Source organism: Bos indicus, chromosome 12, assembly GCF_029378745.1.
Source record: "Bos indicus isolate NIAB-ARS_2022 breed Sahiwal x Tharparkar chromosome 12, NIAB-ARS_B.indTharparkar_mat_pri_1.0, whole genome shotgun sequence".
NCBI lineage: Eukaryota > Metazoa > Chordata > Mammalia > Artiodactyla > Bovidae > Bos > Bos indicus.
In genome coordinates this window covers 35,615,498-35,627,779 of record NC_091771.1, presented here as the reverse complement: position 1 = coordinate 35,627,779, position 12,282 = coordinate 35,615,498, and the positions used below count along the sequence as shown (strand labels likewise).

At 47.8% G+C, this 12,282-nt stretch overlaps 1 protein-coding gene across 5 annotated transcripts in view; it reads right to left on the bottom strand.

Moving 5' to 3' along the window:
- Positions 1–4,292: 4,292 nt before the first annotated feature.
- Positions 4,293–12,282, bottom strand: part of XPO4 (exportin 4) — a 92,612-nt gene continuing 84,622 nt past the window's right edge. For all 5 annotated transcript variants that reach the window (XM_070800294.1, XM_070800295.1, XM_070800296.1 and 2 more), the window contains 4 exons: positions 11,417–11,547; positions 10,787–10,904; positions 10,324–10,416; positions 4,293–8,524 (listed from right to left, as the gene is read on the bottom strand). In XM_070800294.1, the coding sequence (XP_070656395.1) occupies positions 8,327–8,524; positions 10,324–10,416; positions 10,787–10,904; positions 11,417–11,547 (540 nt within the window). In that variant the 3' untranslated portion in view covers positions 4,293–8,326. The remainder of the gene's footprint in view (positions 8,525–10,323; positions 10,417–10,786; positions 10,905–11,416; positions 11,548–12,282) is intronic.

Sequence of the window (12,282 nt, the reverse complement as noted above, 5' to 3'; positions counted from 1 at the left end):
CCAGGCCGGAAGCGTGCGCGGGGGCGCGTCCGCGCAAGCACAGCAGTCCCGCGGGGCGGGGTAGGAGGGGGCCGGGTCGTGGGCGGGGCTGCGGGCTGGCCCGGTCCGCGGGCTGGCCCGGTCCGCGCACGCGCAGACGAGCGCTCCCGGGAGGCCCTTGGGCACCGCGCCAAGTGCAGGGCCGCCTCGCGCCGGGAGCTGCGCGGCTGAGCACGTGTCCGCGAGGACCGGGGCAGCAGAGACGCTGCAGGTTTTAAGGCGCACCAAGAGACCTGGCGTTTGCACTTCACTGTACGTTTCACAAGCAGCAAGGCCCCGTCTGTTCCGCCTCCTCCGTCTAATGGGGAGATAGACATAGCCACCGCTGCGTTAGAGAAGGCCTTTAAATAAAACCCCGCACACCCTCCGCGGTGCGTCTGTCGGAGCCACGGTAGACCCCCGCCTAACACCGAGGGTTCCCGCGACCCGAAGACGCGGTCCCCGTTCTGAGACCGCCTACGAGCTGGGCAAACCCTCCCCTCATGAAGCAGCAGCGCTGTGTGCAACGACTCACGGGCGGGAGCACGGCCTCCGCGGAGCCGGGTCAGAGCCGACGCCTGCGCGCGGACTGGAGGTGCTTGCAGACCCCGAGCGGTGTCATGACTGTTCTCCCGCAGGGCCACCAATCCATGCAGCATCCCTGCCCGCTTTCTCCTCATCCTCCTTACCAATCCCGTCATCTTCCCACGTTACCTTCTATTGAATACTTTTAATCCTTTCTGGTATAAGGTGAGGATATAAATTAAAAACAGGTTTGCTATTCTGGGAATACCGTAATTTCCACTTTAAATACGGCCCCCAAACTTACGGCAAACCATGCTTTCATTTTTTGTTTGGATGACAAGTCCACTACGCTGCGTACGTCAAAACCAGCTATAATTTAGGAAAGCAGCAGGAAAGAAAACATGTATCAAGCTAAAAGAACAATAAATATGCGCTGAGAGACAATAACTGACTTTTATGGCAGTATATATTTTTTTACAGAGGTAGTAGTGTTCCATACATAGGACACACTGCCTTGGCTTATTCAGCAGAAAGGCTTATTTATGTTAAAGCAAGTTATTTTTGGATTAAAACAGATCTATAATATTTTAAGCTTTCAAAGTTTCAACTGCTTTCACCGTATGTGAGACAATAGTTATCTGCCATTTAATGTGTATTACTTTTTTTTATTAAAGTGACCACAGTTGTCAGAAGTTCAAATAGTTACAACTCTTTCAGCTGAAACGTTTGCATTGTAATTTAGTAGGTTTTGCAAATCATAGAAAAAATTTAAGATACCAAGAGGCAATTTTATTATCATTGAAACAAAGGGGAAACTGCAGGAATTCCCTGGCAGCCCCGTGGTCAGTATGCAGCGCTTTTACTGCCAAGGCCCTGGCTTCAATCTGTAGTCAGGGAACTGAGATCCCACAAGCCATGTGGCCAATAAATAAATAACTAAAGGGAAACTACTCGTCAAGTAAACTGGACTAGAAAGATACATTCAAATCAATCTCAGTTCAGGAATTACTCCTTTTGTGTGGCCTGACTGTGAAGAAGGCTGAGCGCCAAAGAATTGATGCTTTTGAACTGTGGTGTTGGAGAAGACTCTTGAGAGTCCCTTGGACTGCAAGGAGATCCAACCAGTCCATTCTGAAGGAGATCAGCCCTGGGATTTCTCTGGAAGGAATGATGCTAAAGCTGAAACTCCGGTACTTTGGCCACCTCATGCGAAGAGTTGATTCATTGGAAAAGACTCTGATGCTGGGAGGGATTGGGGGCAGGAGGAGAAGGGGACGACAGAGGATGAGATGGCTGGATGGCATCACTGACCCGATGGACTTGAGTCTGTGAACTCCGGGAGTTGGTGATGGACAGGGAGGCCTGGTGTGCTGCAATTCATGGAGTCGCAAAGAGTCGGACACAACTGAGCGACTGATCTGATCTGATGACTGAGCGACTTCACTTTCACTTTTCACTTTCATGCATTGGAGAAAGAAATGGCAAACCCACTCCACTGTTCTTGCCTGGAGAATCCCAGGGACGGGGGCGCCTGGTGGGCTGCCGTCTCTGGGGTCGCACAAAGTCGGACACGACTGAAGTGACTTAGCAGCAGCAGCAGCAGCATGATCCAACTAGTCCATTCTAAAGATCAGTCCTGGGTGTTCTTTGGACGGACTGATGCTAAAGCTGAAACTCCAATACTTTGGCCACCTCATGCAAAGAGTTGACTCATTGGAAAAGACTGATGCTGGGAGGGACTGGGGACAGGAGGAGAAGGGGACGACAGGATGAGATGGCTGGATGGTATCACCCACTCGATGGACGTGAGTTTGAGTGAACTCCAGGAGTTGGTGATGGACAGGGAGGCCTGGTGTGTTGCAATTCATGGGGTTGCAAAGAGTCGGACATCACTGAGTGACCGAACTGACTGACTGACTGATGATACACATGACAGACCCGTAATCAATGAAAACCCTGAGAAGCTTAGCCCGACACTGAGTTTGTGTCTCCACCCTGTACTCTGCCAGTCCCAACAGCTTCACCAGGTCAGTCCTGAGAAAGTACCAACAGGGGCAGTGCAGTTACGAGCAGTTGTGCAAATAAAACTGCGGCCTGAGAGACAGGGCTTACTCAGGGGAATATCTGAAGACTGACCTGGCAAAGCAATCAAGAGTGAACACTACCAAAACTTAAAACTACTACCTACTACAGGAATAAAAGTATTTAGCACGTCCCTGCTTAAACTCTCTCTGTGGGACTTCCTGGGCAGTCCAGAGGTCAAGACTGTGCTTCCAAAGCAGGGGTGAGGGGCCAATCCCACATGTTCCATGGCAAGACCACAATATATAAAACAAAACAAAACAAACCCCTCTCTTTCCTTCAGGTTTTTTTTTTTCCTCCCATTTATCAGCTCTGAGAAGCGTCAATGACTTAATCACAGTTCATTCTCTTGCTAGATGTTAAAAATAATTTACACTGAAAGAGTTCAGCAGGATGTTGACTTATGTGCTAGAAATGACAGTGCTTGCTGCCACTGGTATTGTATGGTGTTCCCAAGCAAAAGATTTTCTCCTTGCTATCACCAAATACGCCCTTTGCTTCCATTTAAGTTTTAAAACAACTGCCACTTGAGATTACAGAGAATGCACAGGACCCAATCTGGGATCCTATGTTTAAGAAACATACAAAAATGTTTCATAATCTAATAATTCACCAAAGTCATCATTCATAAACCACACACTATAAACACACTGTACTTTAAGAGAGCACTAGGATTTTAAAGATGGTATCCAAGAAACACCACCAGACTTTTACATCCGCGGCCTCTAAGACCATCTACAGCTCCCTCCAATACCAGGTGATGTACCTGGGTTAAGGTCCCCCCTTAGGAATGAAAGAACTCCACTTAATTCCTAAACAGCTTAATGTTTCTTTATCCATCCTTGGAGTAGAGTTAAATCTCAACATAACCTAAAAAATCAACAAACAGTCAAAGCAATATCAAGTTTAAAATAAAAACTTTACCTTTCACTGAATATGCCTACAAGATTTAGGATTAGGTAAAAAAGAAAGTCTGCCTAACACACAGCAGATGGTACTTTTCCATTTTTCCTGAAAAGTCAAGAACAATGACCCAACTACACTTACTACAAATATGCCTCCACTTCAGTGATTTAACTAATAACTCTGAAATCCTAAGAGGGTGAGCTGAGATAAAAACACATCTGCTCAATACAACAGAATATAAATGAAATTCTGATTTTCTCTCTGAATCCTGGACTAATCCTGTATTAATATTAGGGTTGGGTATTCTCCCAGAAGGTAATGCAATTCCCTATTTTTAACTGTGAAGATATGTCCTTGTGTTTTTTATTTAAAATTATTTTGACTGTAACGTCCCCAGGGTCAGTCATCCTCTGCTTGGCTGGTCAATGAAGGAGCACCATTTCATAAATTTCATATGGTAGTCTAGCTAAACTCCCATGAACAAATCACACATGATCAAAACAAAAATGTAATAAAAATATTTAGTGAAGACATTTTAACTCCCATTTATGAATTAAAAAATACAAATAAAATTTTATCAATTTGATATTCAGCTTGTAACTGGCTCAATACACGGCCTTGATTTAAGTCCTAGAATCATACTATAGCATCTTTTGAAAAATTAAATGCAACTTTATATCTTTATTAATAATGTTAATAGAGGTAAATATTTAAACAGTATACTTATCCCTGGGTCTCTTAAAAAAACTGGAAAGTCAGTATAAGTTTAAAATTTTAATATTTATAAATTTAAAAAATTTTACACATGCTGAATGGTAGCAGTGCTAACATTTTGTGACCATTAAACCAGAAATGAAGCCAAAAAGCTCACTACCTGGAGCTTTCTCCTTTGTACAGAGAACGAAATCACAATACCAGTATTTGCAATCTGTCACCATCTTACGTGGTAGAAGACACCACACCAGGCAGGCCGGCGTGAGACACTGTGGGCACACCCCTCTCAGGTAATAGAGCGCAGACGCACTGCTGAATGTCAAGCTGGGACAGTCAGCCATCAGTACATTCTGACAGCTCCTAACAGCTGAGAGCCTAAGAACACAGACTGAAAAGAAAACCCAAGGCCAAAAGCTCTCCAATGCTGGGAACTCTGGGACCAGGTGAAGGGCAGATCACAGAGGGCAAGCGGGACAAAGATGGTTTGGGGTGAGAGCCGCAGGGGCCGACATGCGGCCCACATTTCGCCCCCACCGTGCATCCACCTTTACAAAGACTCATGTGCACAGAGCTGAAGGCAAGAAACAGATCACGTCATCCGTCCTCTGCAGGACACAGTGGATGCCCATCATTAGGCTTTCATCTTTACCTGAACCAAATACAGTCTTTGGCTAAATGGCATGGATTCCCAGTATAATTGATCAGGAATACGTCACATTTCTTACATCTAAGTTAAAATGTTTAGAGTTCAATTTGAACTACAGCACTTCAAACTAATTTCAGCTCAGCAATATACCTAAGTTGGATATTTTAAAATTTTAGAATTATCAATTTTTAAAGAATTCTTAGATGCAGTGTTTTCAGAACATAGTTATTACCAAGTCAGAGAATGTCCACTTACATTTAAAAATAATTTAAAACATTATTATTATTATATCCTCAAATCACCTATGCTGTTTTACAGAGAAATTTACAGAAAATTATAATATTAAGAACTCAAGATCCAAATTGGTTCCTTATTTTCTGGTTATGAAAAACCCCTAAGAAGTACTGAGGTTTCTTCTTCTGAACAGTTAATATTTTATTCAGGAACTTATAACAAGAATCATTGTCAGAGACAGCTAATTACTAAGATCTAAGGACAACACCTCTAACAGCAGAGGTGACAAACAGAAACAGGTAAAATTATGAAAATAACATTTTAAGGGTGCAACAGACCCTGCAGATGCTCAAACTTGAAATCCTTGAAATTGACAACTCATTTCCTTCAGTACTTGAGGGATTTTTACAAGTATTAACAGACATGGAGAATATGGTCATATCAGAAATACAAAGACTTGACATTTTTGGTAGAAGAGAAAATCCAGCCCAAGACAGTAAGGGAAGTTAAGTAATGCTGACTGGGGGAAAGATGTTTGGTTTTGAAATGCAAGCTGTGAAGGAAAAAAAATAAAAGTAGTAACCACTTCCTCTGAACAGAGTTATGTAATGTAGTTAGAAACACTGTCTTCAAGGAAATAAGGCTAAATTGTTAAAACTAGTTTGAAAAAAACTGTGAAGTTAGGAAGTATGCCATGATCTCCCAGCCCACGAAGACCCAAATTACTGTGCTGAAAAGACGCTGTCAGGCATGCCCCAGGCAGCCAGCCACCCAGGACTGCACACAGGACCTGCACGCTGACCAGTCCTTCCCACAGAGTCCGCGGGGGCTGCGCCTCCAGAGACAGAAGGGCCAAGGAAAAGAAAATGGAGAAAGAAAGAGCTGACAGCAGAGGTGAAAGGACACTGTCCGTGAACCAGATAAAGTATAAACACACTCATGTAGGAACTCAAATACACAACGGTGTCCCTTGAATGTATAAAAAAGGGGCACAAATAATGTTTTTGCTTTTAAAACTCCTTTGACAAGTCAGTTTTAATAGTAAAAATCAATTTACTAGAATTAAGCCAGTGTTCTTCTTGACACCCACTCAGCCAAGACCATTATAACAGAACCCTCCAAAACTGGGAAGCCAACACACATAGCAAAGTAAAACACAGCACCCAAACTGAACAGGTATCCAACCAGGAAAACACACACACAAACTCCCGGAAAGAGCCTGGCTCCAACCACCCAGGCTTGGTGGTGGCCCATCCTTCCAGTCTGCCACTAACCCACAGTCTTAGGATACTTTCAGTACCATTTGGTCCAAGCTGAAGAAACTCTCATTTCAGCTGAATGGTTCCTAATGAAAACACAGTATCGTGACAGAATATGGGCAAATTTAGCAAAGACATCTCTGTCCAGATGCCCTGTTGTTTACCAAGGCAGTCCTTTTCACTTATCTTTCTTTTAAATAACAACTTGAGTACAGTCTTGTCACAGAGCCGACTGGCCCAGTCGGCTGCATCTTGGCGCCCTTAGGCAGAGGGACAGAGATGTATTTAGATCACAACTGCTGGTCCCGAGGGCACTGGGACACTCAAACACCAGAACAACACAAATAAAAACAGAGTGACTCCTGTTGCCTCTGACTTCAAGTTCTCTAAGGGAAGGAAAGAGAACCCTAAAAGTAAATGCACTGTCCCAAGTATCTCAGGAAGGTGGTCACACGTGTACTTCTGGAAGAGGACACCAGCTTCCCCAGACATCTTCTGAGACGTTTCTGCTCCACCTCAGTTGTTAACCAGCCATGATCAAATAAGAGAACATTCCACAAAAAGCTGAGGCTTTGCTCTGTGTCCAGCAGTGGCTGCACAGGCTGGGGGCCCGTAACTGACCGGAGCACAGGGCCCTGCACCACACGCATCCTCTGTGACCATGCTGTGGGTCCTGACCCACAAGGGCCGGGGTCACACGCCTGCTGGTCATAAGTTCGCTTTCCTTTCTGTGATCTGAGCTGGCACACAGAGCTCAGGAGAGTATGACAGCAGTACACAAATCCTGATTAGAAAAATCAAAGGAGATCTAAGGTGAACTTTTTAATCTCTTAAGTTCACATGGCTCCTGTGAAATGAGGGTAATTACTGCTCTGACATCCCCACGTTTTACGTGTATGAACCAGCAATTCACATTCTTAAAAAGAGTTATTGCTTAAGCAAGCCATTCAGAGCAGAGTAACAGCCACGGACCACGAGGGTGGACAGAAACAGAAACGTACTCAGAAAGTTAGACTAGGTATGAATGAGCCTTTCATTTCACCCACAAAACCACGAAAACACAATCAAACGGGCCCTGGTGTTTAGCAGCCAACACCCTAAACCAACTCTGAAGCGTCAAGACTTGATTTCTTACTAAAACAATCTGCTTCTTTTTGTAATTTCTTCTCAAAATTAAGGCAATGAAATGGCTACAGTTCCTAAAGTTATTTTTATGGAACAAAAATAGACACACATTTTCCTCCTCTGGTTCAGGCATCAGAGCAGGTTCACAGGACCTGCAGTGGTCAGGCTGCCATGACCCAGCAGACAGGGGGCAATGGGAGGCCACAGACACCCACCCTGGTACCCTTCTCTGGTTGGAGCACTTGCCCCTCCCAAAGAAGGACCAGACTGGGCCGGGGATGGGGGGGCGCACATCGCTGGAAGCGTTCAGTGTCTCCCGCACTGACTGAAAGCTGCGGGATGGCAGAGGAGAGGAGCTTGTTAAAATGAAGAATCCAGGGTCCAACAAACAAACTCTAAGGGTCCATGGTTGGGCCCCGGGGTCCACCCTTTCAACCAACTCCTCGGTGATGTGCCGTCAACGGCCAGTGGCCGAGCAGACATCCAGTTGTCTGTAATGACAAGACTGGACGCTGGCGGCCACCTGATGCTCTGTCAAAGAGGGAAAAGGCACTGGGGATGTACTTCCTGGTGCCCACGTGTGTTTGCACACATACTGAGTTTCATTTGACAAAGTACAAGCCCTACGCCACAAGGCGGCTGACGCCTACAGCAGAAGCCGATTCGAGATGACTCTCCCCGCATCACACCCCGAGCTGGCAGGCTCTCCAGAGTCCGAGCGGCCGTGGGATTGATGAACAGGACAAGACTCTAGTCAACTCTCAGCAATTCAGTGCACTTCGCAGGAAGGGTCTGGTACAGCATAAAGCTTTGTTGTTTATTTTACACAAAGGAGACCACCAACATTTGCCATAAACTCTTCTAAACTCTTCAGGAAGGCCATCTTCTGCTTCCGGTCCAGCGCAGGGGGTGTGCTGCTCGCAGTCAGCTTGTTGAAGGCATCAGCTAGCCTCTGGTAAATGACTGGGTCTTGCTGACTCGACAGCAGTGTTTCCACTAGTTCCGAGTACTCTGCCTGTTGAAAAGAGAAGGGTGCAGAGCATCCCTAAGGTAAGTACAGAAGAGCATGACCGTCCTCAGATGCTACACAAAACACCAATCAGTGGGCTGCAGGGCCCAAAAGGCAGGCCAGCAGCTCTTCTGATCCTTGACACTTCCTGCTCTGAGCTTTTCCACTGCTAACTCACTGCTGTGTAACAAGCCTGTGAGGCAGACACAGCTGACACCCCTGCTTCACAGACAAAAGCTCTCCACAAAGAGAGGCAAGGACATACCCAAGACCAGAGGGCTTTGAGCAAGAAAGAGCCCAAGAACCCGCGTCCAGAGCCCAAAGGATCACCTACCTTGTGCCGCTATCTCTCCCTGCTGTTTCAAAGCACTTTTTTTTTTTTGCATTTTACGATATTCTTGGTGGGTAGATTTATGGTAGAGTCCTGGGCCCTAAGTCTTCAAGCTGACTCCCAGGTTTCCTGGAGGTGAATGCAGAAATCCTACCCGCAGAGCAACGACACAGCACTTGCATCAAGTGCAGACAGGAGCGGGGCGGGGGGTGGGGAGGGGCATGGCCCGGCCTCCCCTGCAGCAGAAGGGAGGTGTGCTCCGTGCTCAGTGGCGTGGGGCAGTAGTGGGCGTGGTTTCCCTGCCTGTGACGCCCTCCACAATAAAGCCTGGCACGGCCAACAGGGTGCGGGTTAAGGGAACGCAGGCAGGGCAGCTTTCTAAAATAAGCACCATGAAAAAAGCGGGTGTTACTCCTCCTGAGTTTCTCGGGGCATCGTGAACCCAAGTGGGGAAGCCAGATGCTAAACCCATCTGGACAAGAGGGGTGAGGCACACACCCCACCCCACCCCCCAGCATGGAGCTGGCCTAACTGCCCCCAGGAAGGCAGGCCTGTGCACAGGGACTGAGTGTACACACACACACACACACACACACACACAAGTACATGCACGCACACACACACATCACTTCCCTAGTCACAGGAATGGCAGTGGCTCTAGGGCCAGACCAGCCAAGCCTGACGCCCTGCCCTCTTTTCTACGACATGTGCCTGTGTTTTCTAAAATGCCACCAAGATGTAATGGTTTATGTCCAGGGGTGGAGGGAAGGTGGCAGAGGGAAGGAAGCAGGTAATGGAGGAGCACCCCTCCCCTAAGCTGGGCACCACATGTGGCAGAGGTGAGAAGAGTCCCTGAGCCCTCTGGAGCCAGGTGCTGCAGGAAGGTGGTCTTTAAGTAGCATGTGAGGCTCTTCAAAACCTACCCTGGGTCCTAGGCCCAGCAAATGCACAGCCTCTGTACCTACCCTGCACCCACAGGCACCCCCTCCACTGGGAAGGGGGACAGGGAGCTGTGGAAGATGGGCATGCCCGCCCTGTCAAGGGGCCACTGCACATGCCCTCCAGGCTCCAACCGCCCACAGCTGTCCACCCTGTCCTAGGAGACGACACACTGCGGCTTTCCATGCTTCCTGAGCGCAGACTCCTCGGGGTCCCCAAGCAAAACTGGGTATCTTGTTTCCTCGCACATCTGTGAGTTCCTCAAGGACAGAGACCGTGTCTTCCAGCACAAGTGTTCAGAACAAGTTTTAGGGTAGCCATCAAGCAAAGGATGGTAATGACAGTGGAGAAGGGAAAGTAACTACTTATGAACAGCTTGTCAGATAAACATGGAGAACGCCCGAGCTACAGAGAACAAGGCTTCCAGGAAGGAGCAGACACACGGAGGCCCAGTCCCTGAGAACAAGCGGCCCGTCCGTCCAACACCCCCACCCCGGCCACATGAGCCAGGAGAGGCCCAGGGACACGCCAGTACCTGGTGCAGGCACACCAGCGTGTAGAAGGCCTCGCCGGCCGCGGTGGTCATCTCCGTGCTGTGCTTCTGCAAAACCAGCATATCAAACACCAGCTGAAAGACACAGGAACACCTCTCAATAAAGACACGGACGACCGTACCACCCTTCAGTGCCTCCCCATTCCAAGAGGGAAAAAGAAGGTGGTAGTTATTCTTGTTTATTAAGTAACTCTAAAAAGAAATGGTTTTCTAAAAACCCAAGGACAAACGTGAAGATGTTATTGCTTGCTGTGGTAAATGAAGTTATCTGATTATTGAATTCCTGGTACAGTCACCACATGGAATTTCAAGAACACAAAGCAACACAGGAGTGGTATCCAAGGATGCTAGGAAGCTGAGCTCCAGAAACCACAGTGGAAAGAAAGACAGCCTTGTCAGGGATAAAGCTGTCGGCACCGGCTGGTGGGAAGGCCCAGCACCTCACCTTAAGGAAGTGCCTCGTGGCCAGGAAGAGGGGCGCGTCGGTCTCCTGGGCTTTTGCACACTGCTCAGCTAATGGAGTCAAGGCTTCCAGGCACAGCTGGCAAACCTCCGAACTCATTCTGATCACCACGGTCAAAGAACAATGAGCACAGAGAGCTGTGACTCAGAACACAACACTTAGAGTGTCAGCCAGTGGACGGCTGTTCTAGAAGTGAGCGCACTGAAGTGAGTACGTGGGAATCTGCTGTGGGAGATGAGAGACGAGGATCCGCACTGTGGCCCAGCCTGCCCGCACGGGTCTGGGGCCCAGGACTGGGGGTTTCCATGTGCCCTGACTGCAATGCACACAACCGAGCAGGACCAAGATCAGAGGCCAGCAACAGGGCCCGTCCACTGACTGGGCTCCGTCAGACAGGACTCTGGGACCAGGGACCAGAGACCCTGGGATCTGCAAAAGGAGGCCAAGGTGAGGCAAAGTCACAAAGAAACACAGCATCATTGTACCTAAGAGACGCTGCTTTTCAAGAAATAAGACTGAACAACAAGACGAAAAACACAACTCCTGAAAATGCTTCTTCAAGCACCCTCTTTCCCCAGTGCCAAGTGCTCATGACACGCATTTAAAGGATATGATGTCATTCCTAGTTCCAGCGAGTACATCAGACTTTTAAAAAGATCTTCAGGAAGCTGTGGTATTTTCTCAGGAAAAATCTCACAGATAAATGTGATTAATTTGTAGTACTGATTACACAGAGTTGGAAACTGAAAAAGAAATATTAAATATTTAGATGTTCAATGATACCTGTTTTCATTAGTGGAACAAAACATTAAGCATCAAGCTTCTAACCGTTTGTTTTAAACACATACAGGATACAGAAAACACAAAGACACAAGATGGTAAAAAAAAGTTACAATAAAGCAAGTATGTTAGGAACTAATAGATCTTGTGCTGGGAACTAACAACCCTCACCCTGACCCTCAACTGTACACACCCCTCAGGGTCTCTCTCTGTCCCCATTCTGTGTACACACACTCCTCAGGGTCTGCCTCCCGTTCTGTGTACACACGCTTCTCAGGGTCTCCCCCCACTCTGTGTAGCACATGCTCCTCGAGGTCTGCCTCCCCATTCTGTGTACACACACTCTTCAGGGTCTGCCCCACATTCCGTGTAGCACACGCTCCTCAGGGTCTCCCCCCATTGTGTGTATACACTCCCCTCAGGGTCTGCCCCACATTCTGTGTATGCACACGCCCCTCAGGGCCTCCCCCACCATTCTGTGTGCACACACGCCTCTCAGGGTCTGCCCCCCGATTGTGTGTACACACATGCTGCTCAGGGTCGGCCCCACCCCACCTTCTGTGTAGCACACGCTCCTCAGGTTCTGCCCTTCCCCCCATTCTGTGTAGCACCCAGCCCCCTCTTCCTCTTCCTCCTACTCCTGGATGGTTCTGGGGTGGGCGGGAGAGAAGGGGTGTGAGGCCTTGTCACCAGCACAC